The sequence below is a fragment of the Myotis nattereri genome (genome assembly GCF_964212035.1).
Source record: "Myotis nattereri genome assembly, chromosome: 7".
NCBI lineage: Eukaryota > Metazoa > Chordata > Mammalia > Chiroptera > Vespertilionidae > Myotis > Myotis nattereri.
Window position 1 is genome coordinate 53,729,558 of NC_138082.1, and position 13,993 is coordinate 53,743,550.

Sequence of the window (13,993 nt, forward strand, 5' to 3'; positions counted from 1 at the left end):
TGAGACCCAACATGAACCTGCTACATTGCATTATCATGATCTACAGCAGTGGTTCTCAACCTTCCTAATGCCGCAACCCTTTAATAGAGTTCCTCATGTTGTGGTGACCCCCAACCATAACATTATTTTCGTTGCTACTTCATAGCTGTAATTTTTCTACTGTTATGAATCGCAATGTAAATATCTGATATGCAGGATGTATTTTCATGGTTACAAACTGAACATAATTAAAGCATAGTGATTAATCACAAAAACGATATGTAATTATATATGTGTTTTCTGATGGTCTTAGGCGACCCCTGTGAAAGGGTCGTTCGACTCCCAAAGGGGTCGCAACCCACAGGTTGGCGACCCACAGGTTGAGAACCGCTGATCTACAGGGATGGCTTTGCACCACTGTTTCCCTAATGCCTAGCCAAATATTATATCAACAGTCAATAAATAAACAAAAAGAAACAGGTTCTCTCAAACAAGGTCAGAGTTGTTCATCAGTTCAATTTCAAATAATGAGATTTAGAATTACTCCAAAATTTCTGTGCCATTTCTACATAAACCTACTCTTAATCTCAGGGCTGCTACTTGCAATTGTTGGCAGTATTTTTTGATTGTTTTCATTTTGTTTAGCTAGCAGAAAATGCCAGAGGGAGGGTAAACTAGTTAGCTACTCTCTCTGCCAAACACACATAACACCTTCCCCAGATGTTGTTCCAGGCAGGCATCTAAATGGCCTTTGAATAAGACAGATAGCTTCCACAGTCGTTTTCAATATTAGGCAAAGGCAACTAGGAGGAGGACCTTATAACCATAAAGTTGAACCCATTATTGCCTAAATATATTCCAATTTCTGTCACTCACAAGACAATAATAACCTTACTTGGTATAAATTCATTTTTTAAATATATTCAAAGCCAAACTGAACACTTAAAAGAGCCTTGGAGGGTGAGGGGAAACAGTATTAAATTGTGATATGCTGCCTAAAATTTGAAGACTAAATGTTTTTGATCTATTAGGAATTAGAATACTATGAGCAGATAGTCTCATTTTTTGAACATTTAGTAATCACATGTAGACTTAACACTTGACTACTGAAATTTCTTTGTGCTCCATGGAATAAGATACCATATTAAAATTAATAAGACTGCCCTAACCGGTTTGGCTCAGTGGACAGAGAGTCGGCCTGCGGACTAAAGGTTCCCAGGTTCGATTCCGGTAAAGGGCATGCACCTTAGTTGCGGGCACATTCCCAGTGGGGAGCATGCAGGAGGCAGCTGATCAATGTTTCTCTCTCATCGATGTTTCTAACTCTCTATCTCTCTCTCTTCTTCTCTGTAAAAAATCAATAAAACATACTTAAAAAATAAAAATAAATAAAATTAATAAGACTATGGTTAAGTTCCTACATGAAGGTTAAAAAAATACCTATTACATTACAATATACTGCCAGTATGCTGAATACATTTAAATTATGGGAAAATCTTAAACTTGTATTATTTATTTTCTAAATAGAAATATTAATTTGCAATCTAATAATAACCTCAAAAATGACTGTGCCCTTGAGAAATAAAGTTACTCTGCCTTTAAAAATGTACATCTTCAGTATAACTGAAAATTTTGAGTATTATTTTTAATTTCCTTGATCTGACCCAATAGTAACATATTAGTAACTTTATCACTATTATGTGTGATAGAATCACTATGTTTTCCCAGTGATTATTTCCATCAAAGGGATATGAAATAGGAGAAGTTGAGAGAGTAAATTTTAAATTGAAAATTAAAAGGACATTTGAAACTTAGAAACTCTTGCAGAGAACCTGTAAAATTCACACACAAAAAAATCATTTTAAGTTCCTCTACCTGTGTTTTGTAAAACAAATACATATTATTTTTATTTTGGGGGGAGTCATTTCTGAATAATCTGTTAACTTGTCAAAGTCACAATTCAAAGTAGATTTAATTTATTAGTCTATTCATTTATTTATAATTTATATCCCACCTAACCCTCAAAAAGAATTTGAGGTGGTTATGAAATATTAATTAATAGTTAATATTTATAGGCTTGATAGTACTTTCTATTAGACCATTGTACTTATTAGAGCATACATTAGTCTACATAGCTCTTATATTACTGTGTAATAAATGTGCTTTTAGCAGCAAAAATCTAAATCCAGAAAGGGGAGGTCATTACAGAGAACAGTGCAAGAGCAGCCCAGATGGACACCAGCAACTCCAGGCGAGCAGGTGAGTAATGGATACTTCAAGCCATGTCAGCAACAGAATCTGTGGAAGAACTCTGGAGAAGCGAAGACACCGGATATGGGTGACCTGGGAGGATTTAGGAAGCAGTAAGGAAAAGTGAACTTTGAAAAAAGTCTAAGCTTTGTGGCACGTTATACCTGAGAGAGAGAAAAATATAACCACCAAAAATAAAAAGGCAGCATTTGAAAATGTGAAAGCAAACAGGAGGAGTAACAATGCTTCTAGTAAAGAAAGGGAAAGGGAAGAAACTGCTTGAACCATCTCAAATCAGGTCTGGAGCCTGGGGAAGACATTAAAGGACGTTTCCTCCGAGACAGACAGAGATGAAGGGGAAGAACAGAGGAGCATTACCACGCACAGCGTTTCAGAAACTGGAGAGTCAGCTTAGAAAACACAGTGAACGCCGCTCAGGACACGGCCCTGAGGGGAAGGGAGCGCCAGTCCTGCAAAGCCTTCGCCATGGCCTTCCATTGTAATGGAGGCTGTGTGCACATATTCTCTGAGGAGAGACCCACCCAAGGGTTTCTGATTTTCTGCTCACACATTGCTTGGAGACAGACAAGCTGTCAAAAAACCATAAAGAACCATTTTAAGAAATAAATTGAAGCTTTCATCTCGTCAAAAATGTGTGATTAGAAAAATAAATCATATAGCTCTTTCAAATCACGACTGTAAAAGTAAAAAATGCTATTCTATACATCCTACTTGCATGTAATGAGATAGAGTCTACAAAGACTGTGCTCTTGGTGTTTATTTTTATTTCTATCTTAAACTTGAAGCTTTCAACGGGTTGTTTTGGAAGGGGCAACTGACAGTTTTCTTATTCATTCTAAGAATCTGTGAATGCATTTTATACACAGCAAAATGAAAGGCTGGGTAAGTTAAAATGGAATGATGCAAACACTGTTCTGACTTAATAATAATAGCAATCATTGGTAACTACAGAGAAATAAAATTAATTGGCATTTTTACCCTCCCCCCCCCAAGAATTCGCATTCAAAGTATTTTTAAAAATGAGATCTCAGAGCAGCAATCCCTAACACGCAAGAACGGTATGTCATTTGGTTTTCGAAGTCCCACACAGGCGCTTCTCACTAACCTTCCTGTTCTCTGGAGTTCAGGTCCACTATGTCCTCCGTGGGGCTCTGCTTCCCCATGAGCTGCTGTTCCGTTTGGTACAGCAGGAGTCTTCCTCTTCTCCTGTTGGAAGTGTTTTGTTTTTTAAATATCAGGTGCTGGTTATAAATATCAAAACCAACATGTTTCCCTTGAGACGATATGCAGAGTAGCTAAGATCCAGACACCATTACTTATTTGCTGCAGGACCTCCTGAAAGTTACCTAGTTTCCTAAAGCTTTACACCCATTAATGCACCCGTGAGAATTAAGTGGGTTTTGGGCGTTTATTCATTCTTTCATGTAATAGTTATTGAGTACCTAGTGAGTGTCATTTATGGTTATGGATACTAGAGATGCAAAGGTGAGCGAGAAAAAGCATTCTATTAGTGAAGACAAATAATTAACCTATAATGTCAGGTAGAGATAAAGCTCTGAAGTTAGAGAAAGGGACAGAGAGACCAGGGCCAGGGTAGGTTCGGATGAGGTGGTGTTAATATGGTGTTAGTATGCCTGGCATAGTCCAACTGTTCAATAAACATTAACTATTATCATTAGCTATTTTTAAACTGTATTTTCCTCTTTGATTCTGGCTATCTTCCTATTCTAAGAATGATTTATTACATGGTCCTTTCTTACTCATATAGAGATCCAAGACTATTGAGCCAATGACAAATTAACTGAGGTTTATTCAAGTGCTATTTTCCCATAGGTCTATTCCACCTACTTTTGTCAGTGACAGAGATTTTTGAAAATCATAAAAATCCTATCTATTGGTGATTTTAGAGCACACCAATATATTCAAAAGTGCCTAAAGAATTGTAAAAAATATGCTAAGTGGTTTAATTAAAATGTTTACATGACTGCCATTCCAAAATCATGTAAACATGTTCTTCATGTTTAACGTGAAGTGAATTATCGAAGGATCTGATGTACAATGGACATTTAGATAAAATAGTACAAGGTTAAAACATGAGAAAAATAGGTTCTGAATTGCACAAAATATAGGAAAGTTTGTTGTTTAATATTTTTACAATTTCTCGGAAACATGAATAGATACAATGAACTAAAGTGAAAATATAAAGGATTCCTGTCAACTAATAAAGGAAATGCCTTTACTGGTAAATAATTAGCATACATTAGTCAAGGGCTTTAAGAGTAACCCTCAGCCTTGGCCAAATGACTAGGTTGGAGTCTCTTCCTGATGTGTCAAGGCTGCAGGTTAGAGCCCCAGTCAGGGCACATGCAAGAATCAACCAATGGATGCATAGATAAATGGAACAATGAATTGATTTCTCTCTCTCTCTCTCTCTTTCTCTATCTCCTATCTCCTTCTAAAATCAATTTTTTTTAAAAAAAAGTGACCCTCAACCACCTAGGAAAACATTTTTTAGCTTCCATAGTCTCAGAAAGCAAGTGATATTATTCAGTCTTCTGTGGAAGTATCCTTTACTAGATAAGTTAACTCATTGTTTTACAATGGAAAAGGCTATACACCAATAAGGCAATGATAAACTATGAAGAATATTTGCCAGTCTAAAGAGCCCTTCCCTCAAGAAGTGTTCCTTTGTAGTAAGGGGGTGGGGGGGATTTTGTTTGAAAAGAGAAGTGTATATGAATAATATCAATGAATATTCTGAGAAATAATACAGAAAATATTTTTGTTCAGAAACACACATATTTTGATGTTTTAAAACAAATCAATTGTTGAGCAGATATTTGAGTACTCGAATTATACAATTTATTAATTCAAACAATAAATTCTTATTGAGAGTCAATTTGTGTCAGGTACTAGGCCCCACCACTATTCAACCAGTGGACAAATCAGGCCTGCGGAGCTTACGTTCTAATAGGGAAGGCAAACAATAAACAAATAAATTAATTAATTCTACCATGTATTGATGGATTAAAAGCTAGGGAAAAGTGAAAATTTAGAGCAGAGTAGGGGGTGTTGAGGTACAGGGTGAGTGTTTAGAAGGAGGGAGACGCAAATATAAATACCGTTGTCAGGCAGGATCAGTGAAAAAGTGTCATCTAAGAAAAACTTGAGGGAGTCAGAGAGTTATCCATGACAATAACGGGGGGATATTCACACAGAAAGAAAAGCCAGTGGGACAGTCTTAAGGCAGCGGAGTGGCTATGGGGTTTAAAGAATGAGGTGCAAGCAGGCCAATGGAGTTGGAGAGGAGTAAGCAAGGAAGAAAGTGGTAGGGGATGACTCCTGAGAGGTAAAGGGAGGACAGATTGTGTAAGTTTAATAAACCATTGTATTTGGCTTTTATTCTCCGTGAAATGAGGAACTTGTGCAGGGTTTTGAGGAAAGGAGTAGTATGATCTAACTTGGAGTCACGCCGGCTACTATGTTGAGAACAGATTCTAGGGGCCAAGGGTAGAAACAAGACCATCTAGGAGGCTATTTTAGTAATCCAAAAGTATTATGATGGCAGCCTGAAATGCAGTGGTAGCAGTTGTAATAGCAGGAAATTGTTTCATTCTGGATAGATGTCGAAGGCAATGCCAAAAGCATTTTCTGGCAGACTAGAAATCAGGTATAAGAAAAAAATAGTAAAATGTTTGGCTTGATCAACTGTAAATGTGGAGCTAGTCCTATCAAGATGGGAAGGTGCTGATGGAACAGAATTTAAGAGAAGATCAGTTTCTTATTTCCTTAGGAAGCGTTATATTGACTTTTCTGATAGAAATACAAAGATGTGTACAGAAATAAGATAGTCTACAATTCAGTTCAAACCTTAGGACATGTTAAGTTTTATATATCTAAAAGACACCCAGGAGGAGACACACAATAGGCATTTGGATAAAGAACTCTCAGGTTCAAGTTGAAATATAAATTTGGGAGAAGATTTAAAGCTATAAAATTGGAAGATAGTACCAAGAGAATGAGTATAGATAGGGGACAGGATATGACAAAGGACTGAGTCCTGCATCACTTCAACATAAAGAAATCAAAGAGAAGAGAAGAAACCAGAAAAGAAGACTGGGAAGGAGTAAAAACCAGAGTGTGGTAAGGTACAAAGAAAATCAAGAGTGTGGTGTTTTGGAGCCAAACAAAGAAAGTATATCAAAGAGTTATCAGCTCTGCCAAATGCTGATGATTAATAGGCTAAACAACATGCAGACTGAGGTTGACCATGACCTTTTGCATTGTAGAGATATTTGATAGTCTTCATGTAATTTTATTGAAGGGATGGAAGCAAAAGACTTATATGAGTAGGTTTAAGAGAGAATTGGAGGAGAGGAATTGGAGGCAGGTAGTACAGAGAACTTTTCTGTGGCATTTAGTTGCAGTGGTAGCAATATTAACAATTCTTTTTTTAAGATATGAAAATTAATTATGTTGTATGCTAATAGATAATACAGAGCAAAAGAAATTATGAGACAGGGAAGAAAAAAGGAGAATTGGTAGATATGTCTTTGAGTAGGTGTGTGAAGAGATGGGATCTAGTGCACAGATAGGAGGCTGACTTCGGATAATTCATCAATAGCATGATATGGGAGGCAGAGTATGTGGGTGCAGATGCTGGTAGGTGGATAGCTGGGGTGGTGGGAGTCTGTGGAAATTGTCTTTTAATCATTTCATATTTCTCAGGAAAGTACAAAGCAAGTCAACATCTAAGAGTGAAGGTCAGAAAGGATATGATGATGGTTTGAGGAGAGAAAACAGGTGTGAAATGTCATCTAGAGAGAATGATTGGACTATGAACTTGCAACATTAAGGGCCCACTTGAAGTATGTAGTCAAGAATTATGTGAGATCAGTCAGAGTAATTACATGTTTTCCTTCAGCCACCTGTACCAAGGCACACACAGACTAAAGAGCTGAATTCACACAGGGTTGTAGTTTTGACAAGCAAGTAAATGGCATGACAGGAAAGCAAAGAAATTGAGGGTACACAAAAGGGAGTGATTATAATGACTGATACAAGTTCTAATGATATTTTCAGGGTTATCACCTGAGGTGACTGGTTATTCTTCTCTTAACCGAAAGGAAAAAGTACCTAAAATTCCATTACATTTCAAAAGAATAACAACCGTGGAAATTATCTCATGGGGGGGAAGTATTATTTGAACAAGTCTGAAGTCATAGTACTTAATGTTCCTCATTTTGTTTTATCTCATAAAAGAAAACATAGTTTCATAGTATGTTATTCAATTACAGCATACATTAAAAAATACTAATGTAAAGAAGCATATAGCTTATCTCTAATTCAAATTCATTATACAGAACAGTGTTGTCTAAAATGATAGCCACTAAAAATGTGTGGCTATTTAAATTTAAGTAAATTTAAGTTTAAAATTCAGTTCCTCAGTTGCAGTAGGCACATTTCTTGCTCAATAGTGGCTTGACTTATATATCATAGATATAGAAAATTTATATTCTTGCAGAAAGTTCTATTAGACATGTTGACATAGAATGTCAGTACTGAGAGGTTAGGGTATCTGCTCATGATCCTACAAATAAATAATAGCAGAACCGTCTTGATTTTTAACTCAATGTTCTTTCTACTACTTCCTCCAAATATGCAGAGTCCAATACATTCTGATCGCCTCATAAAAATAATTTTAAAAATACAGAGCTCCCATGCTTCAACTTGTCTTAATAATATAATTACTCAAAGGCAAGGTGTTTTAAAAAATGCTTAACTTCAGTTTTAATGTTTGAAAAACCAACTGGCAATTTTTAAAAGAAAGAAAAATTATAATACTCTCAACAATAAAGGTTTTTTTAAAAAAGTTCTAGAGACAGGTAGTGGTGATAGTTGTACAACAATGTGAAAATTCTTAATGCCACTTGAGCTGTACATTTAAAAAATGGTAAAAGTTTCTGCTATATACATTTTGGCACAATAAAGAAAAGGAGAGAGAAAAAAGGAAAAACTAATTGGTATCAAAAAGTGACTTTTAAAGTCTCTGTCTCAATGCATTTATATTTTCACTAAGTTTTCTAAATAACACATCAATTAAAAAGATTAGTATTTCAGGAAACATTATATCACCTTTTCTACTGTTGTAATGGCAAAGACATAAACAAGTACAAAAATAGGACAGTGTATAACCCTTAAAATTACTCCTTAAGCAACTTCTTTTATTTTCAGACTAACTGAAAATACGTGGCTGCAGTTATAGAATAGCAAAATTGTAATTGCTGAGAAAAGAAAAGAAAATTATCTTTAATGTTATGAAATAACTCAGAATTAAAATACAGAAATGAGGCAGATGTCAGCTTATTTTCCTTGAATTGAGAGTTGGATTAAGACACCTTTTTTAAGCAATCATGTTTGAGTGGTATACCTGCTCACTTGTACATCTCTGGCTAACCGAAAGAACTTCTATGTCCAGGATTGGGCCAATTTGACCATCTGTTACTTCATCTAGTGTAGTCAAGTCAGACCAGCCTGGACTCCACAGGGACAAGAGCCCAAAACAAGGCTGACTAGATGACAACTGGGACAGTTGAAGGAGGCAGATTCAGTAAAAATAGAGGTGATACTATGAGGAGTGGGCTTAACAAACATTTGGTCACCACTCTCAACAAAGGCATGCCTACATTAAGAAAATGACCCCAAATAATGGCAACAGCCTTTGTTTATATTTTTATGGACTATCCTATCTAATAAAGAGGGAATATGCTAATTGACCCTCACGCTGTTGCAAAGATGGCGGTGCCCACAGCCAATAAGGAGGGAATATGCTATTTGACTGTCCCACCCTCAAAGATGGTGGCGCCCAGTTCCCTCAGCCCCACTGGGGTGGCAGGCATGCTTGCCTCCAGAGACCCCCCAGTCCTCTCAGGCCCCAGCCACCCAGGGCTGGCCCGAGGCACAGACAAGCCTCAGATGGTGGCTGCCCAGGGCTGCCAGAGGCTCAGGTAACCAGGGCTGGCTGAGGCTTGTGCTGCTGGCAGTGGCAGCAGCTGAGGTGTGATGGGGCATCGCCTTCCCCTGATCGCTGGGTTGCCTACCGCCCCTGAGGGCTCCCGGACTGTGAGAGGGGGCAGGCTGGGCTGAGGGACCCCCCCTCCAGTGCATGAATTTTCATGCACCGGGCCTCTAGTATACATATAATGAGTAAATGGGCATTAACATTTTATAGGCAGAATTTCTACAATTTTTATGTCACACACGCACACCAAGATAACATAAACATAAGAATTTTAATTAAAAATGTTTATCAATTAATATGATCAGCAGTAATAGGAAACTTTCTATATAATAAAACTAAGTCATGCCTTTGAATTTTTTTAATACTTGCTAACTTCAAAGTGATGCATCAGAATATAGAAAGGCAGTAATAGACTTTTTCTTAAGCCATATTTTACATCTTTATTAAAAATTTAATTTTCCTCCAGTATAATGTTTTGAGATGGGTCTTAAGTCTTTCCAGGGATATGGGATTGCTTGATTTAGCAGTATATCATCAATACACCAAATTTCTCAGTGAAGTGTGTTGCATACGATCATGGAAGACTTTCTAACTTCTTAAAAGTTAAATAGGTTCTGGTGCCAATTCCATGTGGAAGAAAGTGGGGATTCCCAACACCACCAACCAATTCTCCAGACACCAGCTGGGTGTCCTACAATTCAACCCAATTTTGACGCTATCTCCCTAGAGATAGCATCAGATACCACAGGTTGAGGACTCAGTCCTGCAAGGCTGCCCCCTCACCCCAGCCCCTACTTCAGATATAAGTTGCAAGCCCAGGTTCCCAAGACCCTCTCCTTGGGTTTCAACTAATTTGACAGAGTGGATCACCGAAAACTCAGAGAAACACTTAACTGACTAGACCACCAGTTTATTATAAAAGGATATAACTCAAGAACAGCCCAGGTTAGAGATGCAAAGGGCAAGGTATGGGGAAAGGGCCAGAGGCGTCCATGGTCTCTTCTGGTTCACAACTCTCCTCAATCGCCATGTGTTCACCAACATTGAAGCTCTCTGAACCCCATACTTTGGGGTTTTGAGGAAGCTTCATTACAGAAGCATGATTGATTACGCCATTGGCCATTGGTGATTGAACTCAATCTCCAGCTCCTCTCCCCTCCCCGGAGGTGGGAGGGTGAAACTGAAAGTTCCAACCCTCTAATCACATGGTTGGCATTGCTGGCAATCAGCCCCCATCTTTAAGTGAGTTCCAAAACCCTCCCTCTCAACCTAACAAAAGACACTTTTGTTGCTCTCATGACAGGAAATTCTCAAGGTTTTAGGAGCTCCATGCTAGAAACAGGAGGAATACCAAATATATATTTCTTATTATAGAGCACAATATCACAGAGGTTATAATTTAAATCATGTCAATCCTTGTGATAGGTTATACTATTTTGGTACATGTATTTAAAAGACAAAAAAGATAAGATTTTTAAGAGTATTTTCAAATATGCATACCTGGGAAGGAACATTTTTTGGAGGTTCTATACGAATGCTTGGATCCCATTCTCCAGGAGGGAGAACAGTAACCTGATCCAGAAATTCATCAATTCCTGATACCAAGTCATTTCGATCTTTAGCTTTGTAAGCAACATCATGAAATACCTATAAGAAGGAAAATAAATACCATTTATAGATTTTAAAAATTATAAAATATTAATGTGTTCAGTGTTTTCATTTCCCAGTTACCTCATATGAGATTATAGAATTTGAAAAAATGGATGTTTTTCATGTAAAATATTATAATTTAGTTTTATATATTTAGCCCACAGATATATATTTTTCTTAGAATGCTAGAATGAATGTCAAAATTTCTGGAGGCTAGAATAAAGGGAAGGGGAAGGAGGATGGAAGGGATGGAACTAAAATTCTGCCACCCTGAAGCTGCTTTTGGGGGGATATTGACTTTGAGCTATTTATTGAGAAACAAATGACTCAATGAAACTTTTATTCTTCCCCCTTTCCTGCCCAAGAGATTCAGAGAGAAAAACTTGCTTCAGGAAGAAGATCTTAGGATACAACCTTAGTCTATTTTGAATTAAGTATGGTGAACAAGAAGGCTTTAGCCAGGTGCCTATTAGCTAGAGATCCCTGTGTCCCTTTGCTTTTGAGTCGCCAAGCAAGAATTTTCTTGCCATGTGTGTTTCAGTATTCCTCAACTACCTGACAATAGTCTATTTTCATTTCTGAAATCTAATTCCCTGCTCTCCCCAAAACATGTCTTAGACACCCAATGTTGCCTCATTGTCTTTGGAATTTTCATGCCTCTGTGAATTCCCTATGCCCATATAGTAAAATCTTATTCTCTCTTGTTCATGAGTCTCTGTTAATTTGGTTATTAGCCCAGCCTAGAAGAACTTAGGAGGTGGGAAGAAAAGTATTAATATTTTTAGTCCCACAGAAGGAAGCTAATTAAGCTGGAATTAATGATTCAAGCTTGGCAAAGGTTATTTATATGTGGTAAATCAAACTTTCTGAAAGACTTCTTTGCTTAAAAATAGAGATGAAAATGTATAGACTATATTAAAAATTTTAGCAATATTTATACCTTGGCATATATGGACTAATTTAAAAGGTTAATTTTGTTACAATTATTAAATAATAAGGTTATAAAATAGGATTTTCTGATATATACCATATCTGTAAGGTTCAGAAAGTATGTTTCCATTTAAAGTATGAGCTACATTTACACACACACACACACACACACACACACACACACACACACACACTGTGGTAATCATTTAGGCTACTGACAGATACCTCAGGTCTTCTAGACACAGAGCAGGATTGCAGTCCTTGCCTTCTTCAATATTAGAATTAGGGTGTTCTATTTAGGTGTATATATGTCACTTTCTAATGGAAGTTTTGAACACCAGTGTGTGATTTATCACATAGCCTTTTGTCTGCCATAGTGACCGAGAAAACACAGGTTGCGCTCCAGCTTCTATGGGCCTGAGTGACTATAATCAGCAGACTCTCTGCCAGTTTGTGATGGACACACAGCATGACAGAAATTAATCCTGGTTGTATTAAGCCACAGAGATTTTAGTTGGCTATTCCTGCAGCATGCCTAATCTCTTCTAACTAATACACAGAGGAATGGTATACTTAATATAATAAGTGGGTAAAATAAATGTGAAAAAATAATTTACCTTAAACATAATATAAATATTTCTGACACTGTTTTGCATTTTATATAATATGAAATGGAACAAATATTTGAGATTTGGGACTACAGTATTATTCTTTATGCTAATTTATATTACAGTAACCAAACATCCCAAAATTTACAGGAAAATTATACTTTCAAACATTCTATTCTATTTTTAGACCATTTATTTTAGCTTCTGGTTTGATGTTCTAAACTGCTGAAGTGACTCAAGAGACGGTATTGCTAAAATTACTAACACATTCAGTCTTTAATTTATTAAAAAAACTTATTGAGTCTGTTTCTATTTTGTTCTTCAGATTCTACATATAAATCAAACTGTATATGTTTGTCTAACCACTGAACACCTGAAACTAACACAAAATGATACTGAATATAAACTATAATTGAAAAATAAAATTTAAATTAAAAGAAAACAATAATAACTTCTGGAACTCTGACTAAGGGCCAGACACTATGCTAAGTCTGAAGATACAAAAAGGAAAGACAGAAGTTCCCAATACAAAGAGGAAAAACACAAATAGAGCTCAGCCAACAAATATTTATTTGAGCACCTGAAAATATCAAGGTACTAAAATGAATATATGGTAACTGCTCTCATGAAATTTACAGTTTGATCATGCAATCCAATTCACCATTTTCTGAACTTTATGAATCAACATCTTAAATTTTGTTCTTAATAAGTATAATTATTCAATAGCCTTCAAAAGAATTGGATAAGCAGAATAATTTTTCCCAAATTGGCTGTAAGCAATAAAATATTACTTTTTCTTTTAAAAGTATTTAAATATTTTTATAGTCAATGATTTTTGATAGTCAATGTACTATTTTAATTAATATGTCCTATTATCTCATCCTTTACAGCAGGGGTGGGCAAACTTTTTGACTCAAGGGCCACAATGGGTTCTTAAACTGGACCGGAGGGTCGGAACAAAAGCATGGATGGCGTGTTTGTGTGAACTAATATAAATTCAAAGTAAACATTACATAAAAGGGTACGGTCTTTTTTTTCAATAGTTTTCTTCATTTCAAATGGGCTGGATCCGGCCCACGGGCCGTAGTTTGCCCACGGCTGCTTTAGAGTAACTTTCTGACTTTCTGCTTCTCTATCCCACTGTTCAGAGAGTTACAAATTGCCCTAAAGCTAATCTCTAAAGTTTCAAGTCTAAATGATTCTTGTTTGAGCCTCCATTAGGTGGCTCATTAATCAAGGAAATAAATGAAAGTCCCTTCTCTGCTCTCATTCTAAATCTAAAATTTAAAAAAACATGGTTGTTTCTCTGTTATTCTGTATCCACTTGGTTAAAAGTTGGACAATTACATCTTTCTATTGAGAAAATTTTGAATCTAATTGGAAAAGGGGAGGTTTAGGAAGAGAGATACTTTGACTATGTATGGACCTCCCACAATGCAATATGCTCTTCTCACCATATAACATGGCCCATGCCCCATTGATATCTTAGTGTAATCCTAATGTCTTAGATGTGGAAACATAATATAACATGATA

At 36.5% G+C, this 13,993-nt stretch overlaps 1 protein-coding gene across 1 annotated transcript in view; it reads right to left on the reverse strand.

Annotated features, from left to right (window-relative positions):
- Nucleotides 1–13,993, reverse strand: part of SLC4A10 (solute carrier family 4 member 10) — a 239,894-nt gene that overhangs the window by 73,461 nt on the left and 152,440 nt on the right. Inside the window, exons 11-12 of the mRNA XM_081095919.1 lie at nucleotides 10,772–10,918; nucleotides 3,356–3,456 (exon numbers count right to left, since the gene is read on the reverse strand). Of these exons, the coding sequence (XP_080952045.1) occupies nucleotides 3,356–3,456; nucleotides 10,772–10,918 (248 nt within the window). The remainder of the gene's footprint in view (nucleotides 1–3,355; nucleotides 3,457–10,771; nucleotides 10,919–13,993) is intronic.